At 44.4% G+C, this 20,960-nt stretch overlaps 1 protein-coding gene across 1 annotated transcript; it reads right to left on the bottom strand.

Annotated features, from left to right (window-relative positions):
* Positions 1-718: 718 nt before the first annotated feature.
* rarga (retinoic acid receptor gamma a) lies at positions 719-20,474 on the bottom strand. The gene is made up of 8 exons (XM_062426990.1): positions 19,974-20,474; positions 7,005-7,153; positions 6,437-6,578; positions 5,205-5,368; positions 4,625-4,801; positions 4,096-4,300; positions 3,664-3,822; positions 719-3,447 (listed from the first exon to the last, which is right to left on the bottom strand). The coding sequence occupies exons 1-8, from the start codon at positions 20,116-20,118 to the stop codon at positions 3,083-3,085; spliced, it is 1,506 nt and encodes a 501-aa protein (XP_062282974.1). The 5' UTR covers positions 20,119-20,474; the 3' UTR covers positions 719-3,082.
* Positions 20,475-20,960: the final 486 nt, after the last annotated feature.

The following is a 20,960-nucleotide window of genomic DNA, read 5'->3' as shown; positions in this document are numbered from 1 at the left end:
ACTTCGGCAGTTCTGGTTATAAGTTCAATCAAATGAGTCCTTTTTGGACCATGTGCTGACTCTTTGGCCAGAAGCATCACATTTTCACTATCATTACAAGTCATGTGACTATTATCCGATGTGTCCTTTCATGTATCTAAAAAATTGTGCTCCTGATTTGAACTATTTTAAATTGACTATATTTACAATATATTTTTAATTTGTTGTGTTGTATCTCGTGTATACTATTTTTTCTGTATTACATAGTCCATCTTTCTTACATTCAATAAATAAATCACAGCAGACAGATTTACTTTTTAACTTTCTATCTTTGAGACAAAACTATAGGAAAGTCATCTGCAATTAATTTTTTACACCACCACCTGCACTCCTCCAACTGCAGAGTGAACAAATCTTACGAACAGACCTTTATCTGATGTCCTTGTTCAGCAGGAGGCTGTGATTTATTATCCTCTGCACCCATAGCTCTGCATGACCTGCAGGCATTGCTCTTACCCTCCATGTCCATGCAGGGCCTGCTACATGCAGTCTACCCTGCAGTCATGGTGCAAGAGCTCCCTCTACTGATGCATCCTAGTAATGCTGGATTATATTCACTAAAAGCTATTTTACAGTGTTAGAGGATTGTGTCCTCTTAAATATCATACCTGCATGAGTGAAATTTCTAAACATGAAAAACATTTTTACATGATAAAGTTAAAAAAAAGTCCAGTAATCTCACAAAAGTAGTTTATTGTGCCTCTTACTGTTTATATGGCTTTTCTTTGTATGACAAGAGTTGACATAAACAGAGGGTAGACAACACCTTGGCCATGTTGAAAAACAAAAACAAAACAAAAAAACAACATAATCTCAATAATCTGCCTTGTTACCATCATTAACATCATGACAGCCCAGCAGAGAGAAGGGATGAGGTCATCACACAAGAGTTTTATGTGTGACAGCACCATACCGAGGACATTCATCCTATGACTGAAAACATGTAAAAGCATTCACACACACATGCACATACACACCCACACGCACGCGCGCAAACAAACACATACATACACACACACACACACACACACACACACACACACACACACACACACACATACACACACACACACACAACTCAAAATGAGGAGACTTGCCCATATTCAGAAGATGGGATCTCTCACCACTACAGAAAGAATGTTAAATATTGCTTCAAAGAGAGATAGAAGAAACCTCTATACTGTGTATCAGCTACGCTCTCCCAGCTGATCGCCTAGTTGAGACGTTTTGGCAATATAGAAATGTTACATGAGAACAAATAATCCTCCACAGATCATTTAAAGAGAAGTGAGGATACCGTATACACAAGAAGACAAGATGATATAATGGCTTTTGGGATGAGAAGGCAGTTTGCTGCATGGATGCCAGCGCGAGCACAGGCAGGGCAGTGATGGTAATGATGATGATGATGATTTGTCCCCCTTTGGGAGAGTCAGACTGGCATCCATGCTGTTGTTCAGACTTGTCACCTTCTTTGTATACGCAGAGGGGTTGGAGCTGATCAAAACTGAGTGAAGAATACACACATAAATATTGCCTGTTTCTAGCATGCTTGCAAGCAGCTAGGGTTTGGTCCTTACTGAAAAGCCCTGAGTCTGATTCCAAAATATCTTCCATAAGGATTCCTGCTTTAGACTTACTTGCATATGTCTTTGATCGTTGTAATGATGCATATGTTGCTACTATGTGTGGATGTTTTTGTGTATTCGTCTACTGACATCATCGGGGAGTGCTCTAAGGTTGATTGTATTCAATATGTTGTCATCGTTCAGACATGCTCATGGAGATATAAACTCACAGATGTTAAATCTACTCTCAGCAGATGAGATGTGCGTTACTTGATTAGAGGGTCACAAAAGTGCTACATATACGGTCAAGTATAAATCTATGTCCGGGCACCCGATGCCAGGTCAGCACATCTGTTACAGCTGAGGGTAGAGTGAAAGGAGTGTGTGTGTGTGTGTGTGTGTGTGTGTGTGTGTGTGTGTGTGTGTATGCCATGTATGCATTTGTGTGTGTATAGATAGAAGGTGTGTTTGTGTTAGTGCATATGTGAGTGAGCGCTGGAACATGGCTGGAGTCCCTGACAGTAGTCAAATTCATGCTCCATAGATGACTTTTCCTAACTTTGGCACAAAGTTTACTTTCCGCATTGACAGCATATGTTGGCTGCAACGAGAGCAAAATAGAATAATGCCAATTCCCTGATAACAGAAACTGATAAGTCACTGCAACATAACAATAGTCCTCTGGATTGATTATCATTGACATCCACAGTGAGCCAAAGTGCCCCAAAAAGCCCCAGCTAAGCATAAGTAGCTGTTAAGGAAGACCCAGCCAGTTCTGATTACCCTTCTTTCCCTCTGAATATCTTCTCAGGAAAGCTATTTAAAGAAAAAAAAAAACGTGTCTAAAAGGATTCGTATATAAAACAAGAATAACAAATAAAGACAAAAATATAATGGTATATAGATATGTATGGACTTATTCATAAATTGAAAAAAAAAGAAAAGAAAAGCTGAAAACAATATTCGAAAGCAATAACCACAAAAACAAAGATTAGCATACTTGATTTGGTTTTGCCCTGTACTCTTGTTTTCTTTTGAGAAATGTGCTTGTTGTAATCCATCAGAATCAACTGATCAGTTCTGGTGTCTGGTTTGGCCGTTCCCCCTATTCAGATATAAACAACAATAGTGGAAAAAGCTTTCTCAAGTCGCCTTAACTTCCCTCTTGGCGATGCCAGGAGTTCATAGGGTTTCCTGTCATCTCTCCTTTACTTTATCTTTCTGTAGTTCACTTGTCATGGACCATGTGGCCTGAGTTAGAAGTGTCTGTACACATAAGGCTCTGCTGTGCTCCACTGTGGAAGACACAATCATGTGCAGTAAGGGGGGGGGGGGGGGGGGGGAGAGAGAGAATGGGAAGGCCAGCATTTTTCTTGAGGTGGGAGAGAGTGAAGTTGTGTCATATGTCTGTATGTGTGTGCGTGTGTGTGAACTTGTGTGTATGCATGAATCAGTGTATGTAAGAAATTCTCTGTTCACTGTGCCCTCCCAACAAGGCCTTTTCTCGAGCCATCTATGGCATCGAGAACCCCCCAGGACTCCCCATCACTGTCCGAGCCCCTGTCTCGCTCTTCATCCCCCACATCGTCATCGTCGTCCTCGTCCTCTTCCTCCGGCGATGGCTCACTGCCGTTTTCTGTGGCCCAGCTATCATCCTCATCCTCAGCCTCCTGCTTCAGGACAAGGGCTGGTGGTGGAGGTGGTGGCGGTGGTGGAGGCGGTGGGCTGTCATTGGATTCTGGCTGGTCTTCAAAGGCCTCTGGATTCTCAAGCATTTCCCTGATCAAAGGAGGCATTGGCCCTGGGATCTCCATCTTCAGAGTGATGGCTCTCTCCGCGCCTGGACAGAGAAAATATTGTGATGGTAGATAATTAGTCATCATGATTTTTTAAAGAATGCTTTACTGCTACATGAGGAACGCAAATAAAACAGCTAGTGAGGCTTCAGTGTCTAACTTAAGTATTTGTTTGTTTGTGTGTTACAAATTGGTTATGACTCAGATCTTTTTTTCAAAATCTGAATTTGCTCTCAGAACTACTCAAAGTTCATACTGACCCTTGGTGCTGATGCCCCTGAGGTCGGTGATCTTCATGAGCATGCGGGGGAACATGTGGGGTTTGTTGGGGCGGCGGCGGCGGGCGTAGATCTTTAAAGCCTCGAGTAGAGGCTCCTGCAGCTTATCTACTTTCTGGGGCTCTTCGAGATCCATGCGGTCTGATGAGAAATTCAGAAAGCAATAATATCAGTAATTTACAAGAATTATTAATTTTCTGTTGGTAAACAAATAAATAAAAAGGATTAAATGTAGCAAGCTTATCTAATCTTTGAGATTATTTTATACAACAATTTTTATATAACAACAAATATTTATCACAAATCCACTTTTACTAATCCACTCAAAGCAGACATAACTGCTGAAACCCAGATTTACTAAATCCGCTTCCTCTTTTCAATTGACATTGTCAATGTTTATACAAGCTGCAGTACCTCCACAGATGAGGCAGATGGCACTGAGGAGGCCGGTTTCTGTGTCATCCATCTCTAAGGGTAGAAGTTGGCCAGCGAAGGCAAAAACCAGGTCTGTGAGGGGACCGAAGCCAGCATTGTGCATCTGAGTCCGGTTCAGAGTCAGTCCATCTGAGAAGGTCATAGTGTCCTGTTCTGGAGTGTAGCGTGTGCAGATCCGCAGCATCTGTTTGAGCAAAAGAGGGTGGAAAACTTTGTAAGCACTGACCTAAATATTATTTTAAATGTTGAATATTAAAGGAGATATAGAAAGGTTCTCTACAGCAGAAAGAATATCTGCAATTACAATACAGCAGTGTCTTGCTACTTGTGTGTAACTATTTCCATACCTAACATACTGAAGAATAGGCTCAATATAATTTGGGTAAACCGTCTTGCACTACCACCTTTTACCACCAGATGCCAGTATTTCATCATTTCAGATTGAACTGCTTTTATCATGCAGTCATTTATTTGTAAGAAGGGAACCACAAAGATGGTAGTTCCTTACCAGTATGTCCAGGCAGGCTGACTTAAGTAGAGTGATCTGGTCAGCAATGGTGAGGGTGGTAAAACCCGGCAGCCGCTTGGCGAATTCCACAATCTTGATGATGCATTTGGTGGAGAGCTCACTGAACTTGTCCCATAGACCCAGATCCAGCTGAACACGGTGGTCTGAGCTGGAGTTCTGAACACACACAAAAACATCCGCAGATCAGCATATTGTAACAGAGCATGGTGTGCAACCCTGTTTGCATCAGGAGCGAGTGCATCCTGTCCGAGCCTCACAACACATTTACATTTTGCATCAATCAAGAAAAAAACCCCATTTACATGTAACATCAATCATGCAGGGGCCACACAGATGGCTTAATGGGGAACTGAATTAGTTATGCTACCACTATGTTGGGAAAGCTACGGTGAATTTACATCTCTGCATGCAATTTGGAAACTCTCAGTGACGGCATAGCTTCATTGTTGCCACACACAGTATAACTGAACAGTGTTAAGTGAGTGTGTGTGTGTGTGTGTGTGTGTGTGTGTGTGTGTGTGTGTGTGTGTGTGTGTGTGTGTGTGTGGGTGAGACTTACGGTGGTGTATTTGCCCAGTTGGCACAGTGACGGGAAGGTTTCTTGGTGAGCTTTGCTGACTTTATTGACCAGTTCTTCTAGCTCTCCACTTAGCTCATAGCTCTCTGGAAGCACCACCTCCTCCTTAACATCTTTCTTCTTCTTGTTTCTGTCGTTACGCACCGCTATGTAAAAAAAACAAAAAAGTTAATTAGAAGAAAGTTTTAACATTACTTTTCACAAACTTTCCCTTGTACAGTTTCAGGGATCAACCACAGAATGTCCTTCACTATCTGTGATCACATGTAAAAACATCCACCGCACTCATGCTCTGTATCTTTTATCACTGTCAAGGATATTGTGCTTGCTAGTGGAAACCAGAACTCAGCTGCAACTGAGGTTGCTCTTAACAGTATTAACATATTTCCTTTAGCATAGCACGGACACTGGCTATCTCTTTCTTATCACCCGCTCTCTTCCTTGTCCATCTCTCTATCCACTTGACCGGTGCACATAAGCCAGTCCTCTACTCTCTCCCTCTCTGCCTCCTCTCCCTCCTCCTCCCATACTTTCCTTCCTCTCAGGATATCCAGTAATAGCAGAGGCACAATGTGATCCCGGTCTTAACACACATCCCACACAAACATTACACCCACATACATGTCCCATGGGCTGTGTGAAGGGCAAGGAACCGCTGCTTACACACGCAGAAGGTTAAATTAAATAGGGCACAAAACTGGGTCTTTGATTCTGCAAACAGCATGAATCCTGCCAACATTATCTTTGTCAAAACCCAGAATCTTGTTTTCTGCTCTGTTGTCTCTATGAATGAAAGCAGTGTCTGTGCTGGCCAGAGGGGTGAGGTTTTGTGGTGAAACAGGAAGTCAGAATCGTTTCGTAAAGCGATTAGTCATATGATTGGTACAGTGCTCAGCCTCGCCCTGATCACCACCCCTGGTAGGCTCATCATCTGCTTCTTTCTCTCTGCTGAATAGTTTCCCAGAGTGTGTAGGTGAGCATTAAAAGATTAATAAATTCACATTGTGTGAATCAGGTCAGATCTTTCTTTTGCTAATAAAGAAATCTGATCTGAGTCAAGTAGAATTTAAAAATAAAAAGATATGCAAAGGTAAAATCCGCAGCCTTATGTATGTGTCCACACATGTTCTTGGGTGTGTACATATATGAGTGAATATCCATGTTTTGGAAGTAGTTCAGCCTGTGTCTTGGGACTTTGGTCCTGGAGGACTCACCTTCCTTGGACATGCCGACCTCAAAGCACTTCTGCAGCCTGCAATACTGGCAGCGGTTGCGTGTGACCTTGTTAATTTGACAGTTCTTGTCTCTGTGGCAGGTGTACACCATGTTCTTCTGGATACTGCGGCGGAAGAAACCCTGGAGCATTAGGAAGCAAGAGACAAAAGGGGAAAGGGCAAAAGTGAGAGAGATTATGTATTATAGTCAAGTCATCAATTCCAGGATTGTTTCTCTTTCATTCTCACTCTTCTTTTAGCTCTTTTCAGCTTTCTTCGCATGTGAATCCAGAAACAAAAACAAAACACTGTTTTCTAAATCTTTGCATTGTGATAATTGGGCCTTTTCACTTTCTCATTTTTTCTTCTCAATGATTCTTTTTTTCTTTTTTCACACTGACCAATATTGCAAAAGCTAAAGTAGTGAATTATCAAGACTTTCCTTCTTAAGAGGATGCAAAGGCAGGTAACTAATTATTTTTGCAACCCAGCTTTTTTCTAAATGTATGTGATAAATTCAGACAAAGCAGAGCTCAGCTCATGCTAAGCTGCAGCAGGTTCTTCTCACCTTGCAGCCCTCACAGGAGCTGACCCCATAGTGGTACCCTGAGGACTTGTCCTGGCACACAAAGCAGGGCTTGTAGACCCGAGGTGGGGGAGGTGGAGATGGAGAACTGGGTACCATCTCCTCTGAGCTGGTGCTCTGGGTCTCCACCGCTATGGACAGAAAAAAAAAGACATGAGCACATGATTTGTCACAAATAACAAATCATTTTCCTACGGTTATTGTGCAGTCTGAAATGTCACATGTGCACTTGTCAATACATCACAGATGTGGGGAGTCAGAGCGTGTCTAAAGCATGCAAACATGATATGACAGCTGACAGCATTTCCCTTTTCTTTTCCGATTGATTAGTTTTGATTTGTGATGCCAGCAAAATATGCTGAGAAACAATTATCTTCAGCTGGAAAACGTAACGCCTAGAAGTGGATTGAAATACATTATCACATGTTCTTTTTTAGCTTTTGTCTCTCTGTGGAGGAAGATTGAAAAGACTAGAGAGAATAAATGCCAGAGAGAGGAATAGAATATGAACTACAGGCAACAGTTTCTATCTCCAGGTACAGATTACAACCCTGAGGGGCAGCACTCAGGTGCATATTTGGTGAGATTATTTTTTTGTGTAAACACAGAGAAACAGTGGAGGAGGACTGTCTGACAGCAGAGACAAAACTGTTTTTTACAGCATGTAAGAAAGTGCAACTGATTGACAGATTCTCCGATAAGGCCAGGTAACAGAGCTGTTTTAGCCAGGAGTCAGAGCTGGCTCATCGTCATTCCACAGACTGACAATAGCACACAATGACATCTAGAGCACAGACAGCAGAAACATGCCAAACCCACATGCGTGCAAACCTGCTGCAAAGTCTACTTCTCAAACTGGAATACGAATATGACGTCAGCACTACCTTGAGTCACATACTTGCTACGCTACATTAAACTTCACTATATTCCAAAGTTGAACCCATATAAGCTCCTTTGAATGTCCGAGTGTGTAGCTTATGGATTCCATACTTCCCAAGAGAAACATAAGCCGCTGCACACACGTACGACCAGGCCCGCGTCACACATGCTAGCCTGCACAAACTCACAGACACACATGTTGACTCCCCCTTATCCAACAGCACTTCTTTCAACTTTCACCCTTGGTCACCCCTCAAACTTCAACCCCCCAGCTCTGCATCCCACCACCTCCTGACACACAAACCCTATTTTTCTCTTGTTTCCTGGCCCTAAATTCCTCAGTGCAGCCCTGCCAGGTTTTAATAGAGGCCTATGCTCGTAAGGCGGCCTATAAAGGCGGTCCCATGGCTGGACTGGAGGCCCCAGTCCGGCTGGCCTACACTTTATTGGGACTCGGTCACCTTGGGCAGCTATTCACACCACCAGCTGTAGCTCCCAGCCCGTAAAAAAAGCCAATCATAAAATAAAAAACAGGGAGGCTCTAAAATTCTAACTTTTACTGCCCCCACCTCCCCCCCAGCACCTTCAATGGAAAGCACAGAGAGCTAGCCTAAACTTAACCTACAACCCCCCCTCTTCCCCTCTCTCACACCCAAGGCTGAGGCAAAAACCACCAGCTTGGCTTTTTACAAGAGAGGGGAGACTTCAAAAAGAAGAAAAAAAGGGGGCATAAAAAGAGGAATTTGATAAAAAACAGAGAAAGGGGCAGAGGGGGGAAGGGGGAGGAGAGGACACAGTTGCTCCTGAGGGCAAGTCTTGTTCAAGACCAAGCTGACCATTACTACCACTTCTGCTACAGCTGCTGTGATTGGCCAGCTACTACCTCATTAATGATAGTAACAGAAAATATATCAGACATTTTTCATTTGTTGCCTGCTGCTCAAACATCTGTTTTTCATATGTATTTTTATATTTGACTATTTGCAATCTGCATTCAAATTCCTCCTTTGAAAGCCTTACTTTGCTGGAGGCAAAGATGTTTTCCATTAGTTTTAGGAGCAATCCCAAAGCCAAATGTGCAAATCAATCTAAAACCTGAAGTTTAAGCCCGCTGAATGTTCCTACAGCAGTTCTCATATCTCCTTGGCCAGAATGTAACAAAGCAGCAGGGTCAGTGGGAGAGCAGAAACCCTCTGAACGTGCCATGAACCTCTGTGTTTATGCAATAATAACAGCAGCAAATGAGGCTCCAGACTGAGCGCTGACAACCCCTTAGAAAAGGACAAACCATATGCGGCGTCAAATAACGAACACTGACTGACACCATCTAAATGGAGAAAGAAAGTGAGCCAAAGAGAGAAAGGCCATCCTGCAGAAAACTTAGACAGCACAGAGAGAGAAGATACATCAAGCTCAGTCAACACGTTGAACCTGGTTCCTGCCAGAGAACATGACTCCTGTGCCTGCCTCCCAGACTACGCCTCATTCAGCCTGCTCCATCCGAATCCCCCACACCACTTACCCCAGGGCGCCACACTAAGAGGGCCCATTCAGGCAGCCGCCCTGAGCCCCTTTCCCCAGTCTCCTCAACTCAGCTCATCACTGTTTAGAAAACAAAGCCCTGTGAAATGAGAGGCCCTCCTTATCAGTGCTCCGAAGCCTGGGGCACCATTTGCATGACAATCCTCCGGCCGAGGCCTGTGAGCTGATGACGGACGGATGAGATGAGAGGAGTGGGATAGGTGGGTGGCTGCTGTTGTTGGGGGAGGAGAAAAGGATAGGAGAGGCAAGAAAGAGGGATAGTTGTGTTATCAGTAGCCACTGTTCGTTTCCTGCTAAGTATCAGTTTACTCCCTAATCCCTTCTCTCAATGCTCTCTGTGCTCAAGTGGCCCAGCTGCACTGACCAGGCCTAATCCCCTGGTCACATATACACACATTTACTATTCAATGGCTACAAACTACACACACACACAGGAGGATAATGTTCACAAGCTACAAACTAGCAAACAAGCAAAACAATCTGTCCGCCTCGACATTACACAAAAGTGCTTCGGCCTGAGTGGGATGTATGGTACATCATCCTCCACAACCTCATTAAGAGTGAAATGTAAGTGCACATGACAGAAATAGCTGTTGAGCTGAAGGTGACTTCAACTAGGTCAATTACATTAAATTCTAGGTCAAGTCAACTGGGCCAATTGATGTCCCTTTAGGTTCAATAGATACAATAGGAGAGAGTAGAAAGACATAATATAGAGAAACAAGGGACTTTCTGGCAACACTAAAGCTGCCTGTTGTTCAACCAACTGGAAAGGGGAGTATTACTAATGTATGTGAGCAGAGGCATGACTATGCAGCTTGTGTTTTGTGTTGCAACACACTCCTTTTAACTGAGCAGCATATGACATTCTGGCAGGGTAACAAGTATTCTTTCACAATAGGCCTGCACATTTTGTCTACGTGACTTGTTGGTGTGATTGAATCTTCGGTGGGACGCTGTTCCAGAAGTCTAGTCTTGGCATGTGAGAGCGAATGCACAAGCTGTTTTTGTGTGAGGACAGGGTATATGCAGTACAGTACACAACCGTACAGTGGCACAGACATATTGGTCTGAGTTTATGTCGTTTGCGTGTCAGCGGCGTGGCCCACTCACTGTTGCCTCTATTTGATTTGCAAATGCAGGACTGTTCGAAACAGTGTGGCAGTGAGCTCCACTGTTTCCCATTAAGATATCTTCTTGCATGTGGCACATTGTGTTCATGTTTTTTTCCCCCTGTTCGTGTTACTGCAAGCATGGGCATGTGGGGCCTTTGTCTCCATCTCTACCTTCATTAAACAGCCTGCAAAGCTAGCGTGTTCTGTCGAATGCACTGAGCAGTAAAAGAGCGTGTGAGACTTGGAGGCAGTGTGTGAGAGAGGGGCACACAGTAGGGCTCACGATGAAAAGAAGATGGGGTACTGGGCAGACAGCAGTGGCAGAAGGGGAGCAGATTGAGAGAGGATGGTGAACAGTGGGCTGGAAGACTTGGCACACTAGGTGGGGCCATTGAGGGTTCCCCTTGGCTGTCTACCTCATGGCAGAGGCTATGGCACCACAGGGTGCACACTGAGTGACCATGAGCACATCGACAGGTTTCCATGAAGAACTGTGCTTCATAAAAGAGGAAAAGAAAGTACCACACCCTTGTCAGTGGTGCCAGCCTCTCTGTTTCTCTGCCCACCACTTCCTGCCATCCCTCTGAGGCTTCTGCTACAAGGTCCCACACAACAGGCTTGTTTCCTTCCTCTTTTCAGTACCACTTTTTCCGGAGGATCTCCGTCACTGCTTTTGTAGCCACTTCTCTGTATCTCTTATTGCACCCTCTTACATTTGCTCTCATTTCCCACAGGTCGAATAATTCTGCTGCTCTGTTCAAGCTCTGTTGCACACAGTTGAGTCACCTGCAAGCTTTCAAGTGGGAGGTCTATCAAGTCTCTATTGTGTGAGTTACACAAGCACACAATGTAACCTGCCTACAATTGAGAAAGAAGTAGTTTATACGGTGGTGAGGTCAAAAGCTGGTAGGAGGGAGGGAGGAATGTGTGTGTGTGTGTGTGTGTTGACATGAAGGGGGATGCTTTCATTAAAGGTGCTGAGCAGCAACGCCTTTCAACAGCTGTCAGAAAACTCATTACCTGGGCTCCCACAGACAAACACACATTAACTCAGACACCCGTAAAGAAGCAGCGCTAAGCTGTCTTTTGAAACAAGGTCTATGATAAAACTTAGCTGCTGACCAGGAGATGGCTCAGGTTTGAGAAGTGAAAACACACCAAGCTGGCCAGGAGTAGTGAAAGACCAGACATTAACACACACACACACACACACACACACACACACACACACACACACACACACACACACACACACACACACACACCCCTTCAGGAATTTACACCCTTCTGTCAAAATCAGCAGAAAGTCATGAAGCACAAAGAAAGATGGACACGTGTGAATGCACATGATGCACACATATGATCTGAGACCAGATGTATGTATAGTATACTGTTTGTGCATGTGGTCATGGGTGCCATGGCGGCTAATGACAAAACTCTGGACTTTTAAGAATGACACAATGTGACATGGCACACAAACTCCTGCCAACACACACACACTTCACACTTCTTTATCTACAGCTCCCCCAAAGAAAGCGCACAAGCAGAGCAGAGCAGAGCAGGAAAGGCAGCAGGTGGGATAAGCCTGTATCCTCAGGGCACATTTTAAAAAGTGGAATTACCCTTGCAGTCTGCTGGTGCTCTCAAAACACCCTTTCTTCTTTACAGCACCTCATAAAGGGCCTTTTGATATTTTCTTGATGGAGTCAGCCAAGCCAACATTTGGCAGCAAGCACCCCCCTTTTCCTGCACCACACAACCCTGTCAAGAAACACACAAGTGGGCTTCAAACAGACAAACCTGCCCACCAAGTCGCCTGTCCCCTATGAACCCAGCAAAAAAAAAAAAACTTTCCTTCCAGTGTCCTTGTATTAAACCTGAGGAAGGAGGTATTAAAAACAGCGGGAAACATAATTGCAATGAAATAATTTTAGTCAGTGGCCTTTTATGGTTAGCACAGGAAAAAGCAGACAGTCAAGTGCAGATCTGTGGAAAAAATGTGCCCCCTCATCCCTGTGGTGAGCTCCAGCTGACTCTTCATCTGCCCACCAGAAGACATAGAAGAACACAGCTCTCCTCCTGTGACTGGAGAGTGAACCCAAACCTGGCAATTCGGTGCAGGCCTGGGCCATTGATCATGTCAAGAAGACAGGACAACTCACGAGCAGGCGAGGAAGCAGACAGCGAGTGGAGGCAGGCAGGCAGACAGGCGAGGTGAGGAAAGAAGAGAGGAGAGTCATCGAGGGAAACCCTGAGTCTTTGATCCTCTGGTTGTTTCTCGTCCTCCCAGACTTCCTCTCACCATCTGTAGCCCTGGCTCTCACCTGTCTGTCTCTGGCAAGGCCACTTGCACTCATTCAATTGCTATTGCTTCCTCTCCACAACAATAGAAACCTACAAAAGTAGAAGTAGACCAGCCGTGGCTGCAGCCTTGCTCTGTCAGAGGAAGTGAGGGGAAAGGAGGATAACGTAAACAACAACAGTAGTATTCACCCCTGCTCATTGGGGAAGCACCACAGACCAAAGTGTGCAAACGCAAACCTCTTATTGGAAGGAACAAACACACCCACTAGTAGTAGTACACAGTTCATTCTCATTCAACATGTAAATGTAAATGTGCCCAGACGTGTACACATACTATACTGAGCTTTATTTTTACTAGGCCTTACAGCAAACTGCTTTACAAAATCATGTAAAGGCACAGCCATCTATTTAATGTCTCTTCTGATTTTACAGAGTCCTCTATCTATTCACTTTGACGGACTTTGAAAGCAGCACTTTGAGTAATACAAAAGCAAAGACTGAAACTGTGATGGAGCAGCCCGAAAATGACGTGTTACCTGAATGTAGTGTGAGTGATTTGTGGTCCAGGTATCTGCTGATTTTTGAAACATTTCGGCACTGGCATAAACTCCCCTTAAACTGGCACATACATTTTAGTCATATCAGATAAAAAAACTGTGAGAAACTTTTGCTTTGAGTGGCTCAGTGGAGCAATGATGCATATAAGAGTTTTTCAGTTTTGCTTGGCAACCAACCGCCAACATGTTGCCCAACTGTGTGTCTGGGCGGAGGCTGTCACACTACTGACAAGATATTCAGATTGGGGCCCTACAGTGATTCATTTCCTTCTCTATCTGCCTCTCGATGTATTGGGAGTTCCATGTCACAATAATATGGGGTAATAACACAGCATTTTGACTATTACCATTCAGAAAATACAAATACAGAAAAAGTACGAGAAGTAAGTAAGTGTCAGAAAAAAGTAAGCAATGCCCATTCAGTCAGTTGCTATAATAGCAGTGCACCCTGAACTCATTCAGCATTCTTGAACAAAGCATAAATCATCCCAAGCAACCCCTCACTCCTTTGCTGGATCGCTTCCTGTCTAACTGTCTGTCTGTCTGGCTGGCTGGTTTTCTCTCAGTGTTTTCTGGCAAATGTGCTTGAACAGTGGAGCAGGAGCTGATAAATCCAGACCCACTGATAGAATGACTATGGTCGGCTCTCATCCAATCACAGGTCATAGTGAAGACATGGACATATTCTCTGCTAGTTTGTAGCCAGTGAAGAGCATGTGCTTGATTTCGTGTGTCCATGCATGCCTGCTCGTGAGTATGTGTCATGTGTGTAAGTGAGAATGCACTTTTTGTGTCAGAGTCAAAGCAGGACATGACAGTGCTGGGGCCCACTGAAACAGCGAGTGTGTTTACATGCACTTCAGTAACCTGGTTATTGCTGTCTTTGTGCGGTAACCTGATTTCTCTCTGAGAAACAGATTCAGAAAAAGCCAATTTAGACAGCTACATTGCTACTGGAGAAACCTGATTTCTTAGCCATGTAAACACTCAAACCAGGTTTATAAGTGTATATGTGTATGAAAAAGAATTAAGACTGAAAGTATCCCTGTGAAAGCAGTGCACATGGGATGAAAGGGAAGATTATTTCTGCAGTCGTTCATCCAAAATAAATAAATCCACAGTTGGAATAAGACTGAAACTGAAATCAAAATAATTAAGTTCCTACAGCTGCGCAGTAGACTATTTGTACCATTCAAACACATACACACAGTAAAGAAGAACTGTGGAGACACATATGATTACTGACCATCTGTATGTAAAGTTTTCAAGATGAGAACACATTCCTGTCTTAACCTGATTTCTCCCAATATCCTGTTTCGTGTGAAAAACACTTAAAACATCTGCACACACACCCACACACACCCATACATCCTTCATTAACATTCATATTAACCCAGTAAAAAGTCCCAAACTGTAAGCTAAGCACACAGTTACAGGCATGCCAGGTTTCACCGGTTCCCCCTCAAGTGATCACACAGGCAAAATATACACAAAGACGCACACACACTGAAATGTATATGCACAAACAAATTAACTAATGCAAGAATATACAAATGAACTCATGCAACGTTTCCAAAAAAGTGGTCATGGCAGTTGCACATACGGACATTGGCAGAATTTGACTAATGTCAAAGTGAAAACAACGCCAGCGGGCCTCCCTCCTTTCCCTCCCAATCCCTCCCTCTACCAACATCTCCTCCATCACTCTCCACCCCTGAGCCCAGATAATAGCTGTACTACACCAGCCGCCCACCACTCCCTGCCAAACACTGTCGGCTGCGTAAACACAGCCCATTCACACATACACAGAGGGAGGACAGTCGGGCTCGTCTGGGTTTCTAGTCCCGGCCTGGCCGTCCAAGCGCTCTGCTTCTCATAACAGTGAGCCCCCCTAGCAACGCTCGAGCCAAGCCGTCAGTCAATAACACGTTGGTAACAGAACTGCTTTCTTCACACTCTGCTCACACATGGCTCCGAGCTACACATACTCCTATATACACTATACATAAACATACATGCACAGCAGTACTGTACATTGCATGCTCACCAGTGAAATATACTCTCACAAGCACAGCATGCGAACACACATACACACATACACACTGCCAATTGCCCACGCCTATGAACAAGGGAAAATGTGCCTGGCAGGCAAAGAGCTGTTCTCAGTAAACAACTACAATAGCAGCAGCCAGACATGGGTGTTAGGGTGGGCAGCCACAATACCTCTGTGACCAGCAAACTATTGTGAAAGAAATTACGAAAGTCCACATTTTATACTGTGCTGATACACAGGAGCAAACAGTTGGCTCAGTTGCCTCATAACAGCCTGTTCTATCATGTTGTGCTCCACAAATTTTCAGCTAAACAGGATTCCTCTTAATGTTTCAGGGGGTAAGCACTCTTGTGAAATACTGCTTAAGGGTTTCACTAAGAAAGGCAGAAAGAGACAAACAGCCAGTCTGAGGTGACAGATTCAGCCTCCACATGGTGGCTGATGAGTTTTATTTACAGTGGTGTGACTGACGCTGCCTAGGGGCTATAAACTGCTATTAGAGCGGAGCTGGATTCCAACACGGGCCTGTGGAATCCAGCCTGGCACATTGTCTGTCTCTGGATTTGACACAGCAGTCTGGGTGCCCAACGCTGGCCAAACGGACACATAAACACTACATACATAGACATATAGGAGTTCACATGCAGACTCCACACACGCAAGCGCAGGTTTACAGTCTCATATTCATGCATAAGAAAACCACGCATGAAAGGGGACTTGTGGAAAAAATTTGAAGCATTTGCAAGGATTGAATCTGTTTATTTATAGGCGGCACTGCCTATTAATGGGCCTGGCTATTACTGCCTGGCTGAGACAGATCTGTTAGCAAGGTGGTGTGATACTGCAACACAAGTAGTTCTTATACTGCAAAAGGCTTAATGCTACAGAAATGTTTTCCATGTTGTAATGTAATATGATATAGTACAGATTAAGATGATTAACTTTAATATAATATTTATATAGAATATAATAGTTTCAGATTAAGTTTGTTTATTCTACAGTGAAAGTACAAATGTATAATGTTCTATTTCATAGTCATGTGCATGCACTTATGGACACACAATAATGACCAGATCTGCGAAATAGAAGCTCTTTATCCACTACCTGCACACAAAATGTAGGGGCTTTTTGATTACAGCATGGACTTACAGAACAAAAAAAGAGTTTCAGTTTTCTTGTACATTTCACTTTGATCTTAATATTATTGGATTTTTAGAAATATACTTTAAACAGTCCATTTGGTTATTTCAGCATAATTGTTTATAGAGACAAGTGAAGACTTTTCCCTCGGTCATATCAATTACGACTCAGTGACCTTGGACCGACTGACTACTTAAGCCATTTAACTTCAGCACATTCATTTGACATTATCTTGAAAGGATCAACAAGGTTTATGTATATATAACAGAACTGACAAGTCCTCATTAGAACTGCAACCATGGTACTATAAGTCTCCTTCATTCTCTCACTACACACACATGCACACACACCAACCCCCCCAACCAAGATACCACAATCTATTCCGAGTCCTGCCCCCTCAGGCATTCTAATCTTTTAATTGAATCTTTTGTAATTATAATGAAATAACTGCGGACTTCCATCAGGGAGAAAATGATCGGGGCCAGAATGTGCCAGCGGTCACAGGAAGCTCTTATTTCTCTGCCACTGCTGCAGAGATTTACCCTCATTTCAATTAGCTCCTCAATTCACATTTGAACAGCACATTAAGGGAAAACAAAGAGGCGTGTGTGCCTGTGTGTGTCTGTGTGTGATTGCACACAGGGAGATGGATTACTTCAGAGATCTGTTACTTCCATGTCACCCTCTTGTATATATCACTTGTGAGGATCACGATTAATATCCGAACAGTGTTCAAAAAGATGGAGCCACGAGTGTGTTTTGGTGAGAAAAACACACTTCCCCTTCTTCTGACCCTGGAGAACCGCTAAGCGTAATTGCTTCATTCTTCTAAGCAAATGAACATTGACAGAGAGGGGGATTGGTCTGCATAGGCTTTCTCAAATGGCTTCCCTGGCAGTTGACTAATTCAGTTCTCATTGACGTATGACTAAATCAGTGTCCATTATCCTTACATACAGGGCAGCTCAGATGTAGTACCATCTCTGTGGCATAAGGCACTTAAGAGCATTACACAAGCCAAGCTGGTTGAAAGGGTCTCCTTTTCTACAAGCTGACAAGGCTGCCACACATGGTGTAGATCTGACATTGGCCAGGCTGTAGCCTCTGACTAACCTCTGACATTGAGGTCTCCCACTGGTGAACAAAAAAACAGGAAAACTGACCACACACTTTTAAGTCCCCTGATTGTCCCTGGCTAACGGCCAACAGCAGTGACACTTATCACTGCAGGAGATTTACTGCCAAGACAATAGGATACACTCATTTTGTGGGAGATTTAGGGGGACAAACATTTTCTTTATTGCTTTTTCCACAGGTTATCAAAAAAATTAAGATTTCTAACAATATCCATGTTTTTATTCAATGCAGATCAAAGCTTTTGACCACAGCGATTCACAGCAAACCCACAGCAATTCATTGTCGAGTATCATGCCAGTGCAAGGTGACTTTCTTTACAAACCCAGCGGTTATTTTGCTGTGTCAAGTGTGTGTTTGTGAGAGCGTGGCATTAGGAGCCAGACAGGTCCCTCTGTTGTGCAGCTGGGCTGGCTTAATGAGATATCAGACTCAAACATCAATTCATCAGCCTCATTGATGAGGACAATGAGGGGCAACTGCTTCAGTAAAGAGACACATTATGGCTCCTTGTGTGGGGATAGGCCGGCCTTGTTTACAAAGGTTATTGGGCACAGAGGGCTTGAAACAGTACACCACAGCAGCCTCCACTTTGCTCTGCTCTGCTAGACTCAGCTCCCTTACCCTCAGGGCAGCTTCTCAGGACTTTTTTCTATCTCTTTGATTTTCTGGAACAAAGACCAAAAAGAAAAATGTACTTCTGGAATCTGGAGGCCTAATTTTTAAATGCGTGCATGTGTGTGAATGGGTTAAAAGGAGAGGCCATAGAGGCTTGATTGATTAAATAAACAAATCTCATCTTGTTATCATCATCGCTCCCCTAGCTAAGCAGAGCAGGCTGGGCTGGCTGGAGTCCCCCCTGGCCTCGGCCTCCACTGACAGGGCATCTGTCTTCATTAAAGCTCAGCCAGTGTGCATGACAGCCACTGAAATGCTGGTGTCTTCACGATTAATGAAGACAGATGACTCCCCCCCGAGAGGCAGTAAAAAGGAACAAAAAGCAGGAGAATGAACAATCAGAAAACACCAAAACAAAACAAAATCAGAATCAAATTCAAAAAGCTCCCAAGAACCATGAACACAGTTAAGCTGTTTATCTAACTCTCCCATCTTTTCTTGTGTTCATGATTGTTTTTTCCACTATCTGGCTTGGCTCCCTCCACACTTCTCCCTCCATACCACGCATACACCCCCCCACTCCTTTTCCACTCTCACACGCTCTCTCACAGCAGCGGTGGCCCCCTGGAAGTGTATGGAAATGGACCCCAGTTTTGTCTGTCCAGAGACAGGCCTGTTGTTAGAGTCGAAGCGTTGTCTCAAGTCAGAGGAGGAAGGAGGGAGAGGAAAAATGAGAAACTGACAAAGGAAAACAACGAAACAGAGGGGGAAAAAAAGCTGGCCAGAATATCCTCTGGCTTTCTTAAGACTCTGTATGCATTCCACATTTCTAATTTATTCCTCCATTTATCCATTAAATAATTCATCTTTTTATTAATTCATGGCTGTTTGGCTATAGAGGAATATCATTATCCATCTAGTATCCAGAAGCGTAAACAAACCTCCGACCTAAGAGGACTGCAGCCAGCAACTCCAAACTTCTAACATCTGTAATATTAAACAGGCTACATTTTTCATTAACCTTTCATTTGAAACTCATCAGACACATAACTTCTGCTGTCAAACCCACATTGTGAATGGAATATAAACTAGAAGGTGTATCCAAAACCTCAAGATTTCTTCTTCCTGTCACTCAACAACCCTTTTCTCTTTCTTTCATCTGTGAACACTCATGGTTTTGTTTTTAGTATACAACACCTGGCAAGGTCAAACCTCAGGTGGCTCACATTGTCACTGAAACTTGACTCCATGGGCTCCAACTCACAAGTTAAACATGGACACACACACAGGCAAGCACACACAAACATGGACACACGGTGCATATCATATCATAGCAGAGTTTCTTTCAGATGGCTAAGCAACTCAAACTGGCTGAGGGCTGTGAGGGGGTTGGGAAAGAGAGGAGAGGAGACTGTCTATCCCAGTCCTTTCCTGTGCTGCTCTGTAGCCCCTGACAGCAGCCCCCTTGGCTGAGCCCTGAGGGGTAAACAAGTCAGCAATGGGAGAGCAAGTGAGTGAGTGTGTATGAGTGAGAGAGAGACAGAGAGACAGAGTGAGAGAGTGAGATATGATTGTGTCATACAAGAAATCCAAGCTAGATGCCACTTACACTGAACGCTGGCACTGCCTGTCCAAGCGAAGGGGTCCAGCCCCGCAAAGAAGGGGCTTGCCTTCCGCAGCATGCACGCACCACGGCTGGTGACATCATAGAGCTGACGGGGGCCCATTCCCAGAGCCTCCATACAGTCGAACATGGCACCCCCCCTCCCTCAACAAAAATCACTACAAGCCTTCAGTCCTGCCTGCGTCCTGCCCTGCTTCCACTGCTCACGTCACTCACTGACACCGTGACAACAACAAACAGCAGCAACAGCTAGCAGGACCTGCTACCTTCCCTTCCCTTCACTTATCTCTCACTGTCACTCTCCCTGCTGCCTTTTCCTGCCGATGTTGGAGTCTCCCTATATCCCTCGCAGCTGGAATGCAGATCTGGTTCCTGCCTGGCTGAGCTGAGCTGAGCTGAGCTGAGCTTAGCTGAGCTGAGCGTGACTCTGACTCTCTACTCTCCCCCTGCCCTTGGATGAGCTGCTCCCTGTCTGCTGTAACAGACCTAAATAACAGCCTCTCACAGCTCTCGCTGAAACCCAGACACGGCGGAGCGAACCAACTGCCTCGGAGTGACGCTCTGAGAGGGGGTGGAGACAGAGAGAGAGAGAGAGGGAGAATGCCAGAGAGGGAGGGATAGAGAGAGGGACCCAGAGAGAGGGGGGTGAGTGAGGAGAGGGGGCCGGCCAGTAGAGCCTGCACTAGAGGAAGAACTCATCTAGTTAGAGGACAAAACTTTATTCCCATTCTTCTCTTACTTTTTTTTTGTCCAAGCTGCTTTTGTGTTTCATATTTCAGCCCCAAACGCAAACAAACACCCCCTCCTTCGTGTCCCATTCAGATCTGGTCCCTGTGTCTGTCTGTCTTTACATCGCACCTCCCCCAATTCCCCTGCAGTACATATGAGCCCCCTCCCCTCCCTTCTCTGAGCCCCCGTCTCTAATCATAACCATATTAAAGTCCAGCCACTGGCTCGGTGTGTATGTGTGTG

The sequence above is a fragment of the Scomber scombrus genome, chromosome 10 (genome assembly GCF_963691925.1).
Source record: "Scomber scombrus chromosome 10, fScoSco1.1, whole genome shotgun sequence".
NCBI classification, from domain to species: domain Eukaryota; kingdom Metazoa; phylum Chordata; class Actinopteri; order Scombriformes; family Scombridae; genus Scomber; species Scomber scombrus.
This window is presented reverse-complemented; position numbering and strand designations above follow the sequence as displayed.

Bases quoted from the DNA above. Each gene is read 5' to 3' on its own strand.
- rarga (XM_062426990.1), bottom strand. From the start codon at position 20,118: ATGTTCGACTGTATGGAGGCTCTGGGAATGGGCCCCCGTCAGCTCTAT. The intron at 5,369-6,436 runs GTGAGTCCTCCA...TTTTTTACATAG, and splicing joins GGTCGGCATGTCCAAGGAAG to CGGTGCGTAACGACAGAAAC. The intron at 3,823-4,095 runs GTACTGCAGCTT...ATTTCTCATCAG, and splicing joins CATCTGCCTCATCTGTGGAG to ACCGCATGGATCTCGAAGAG.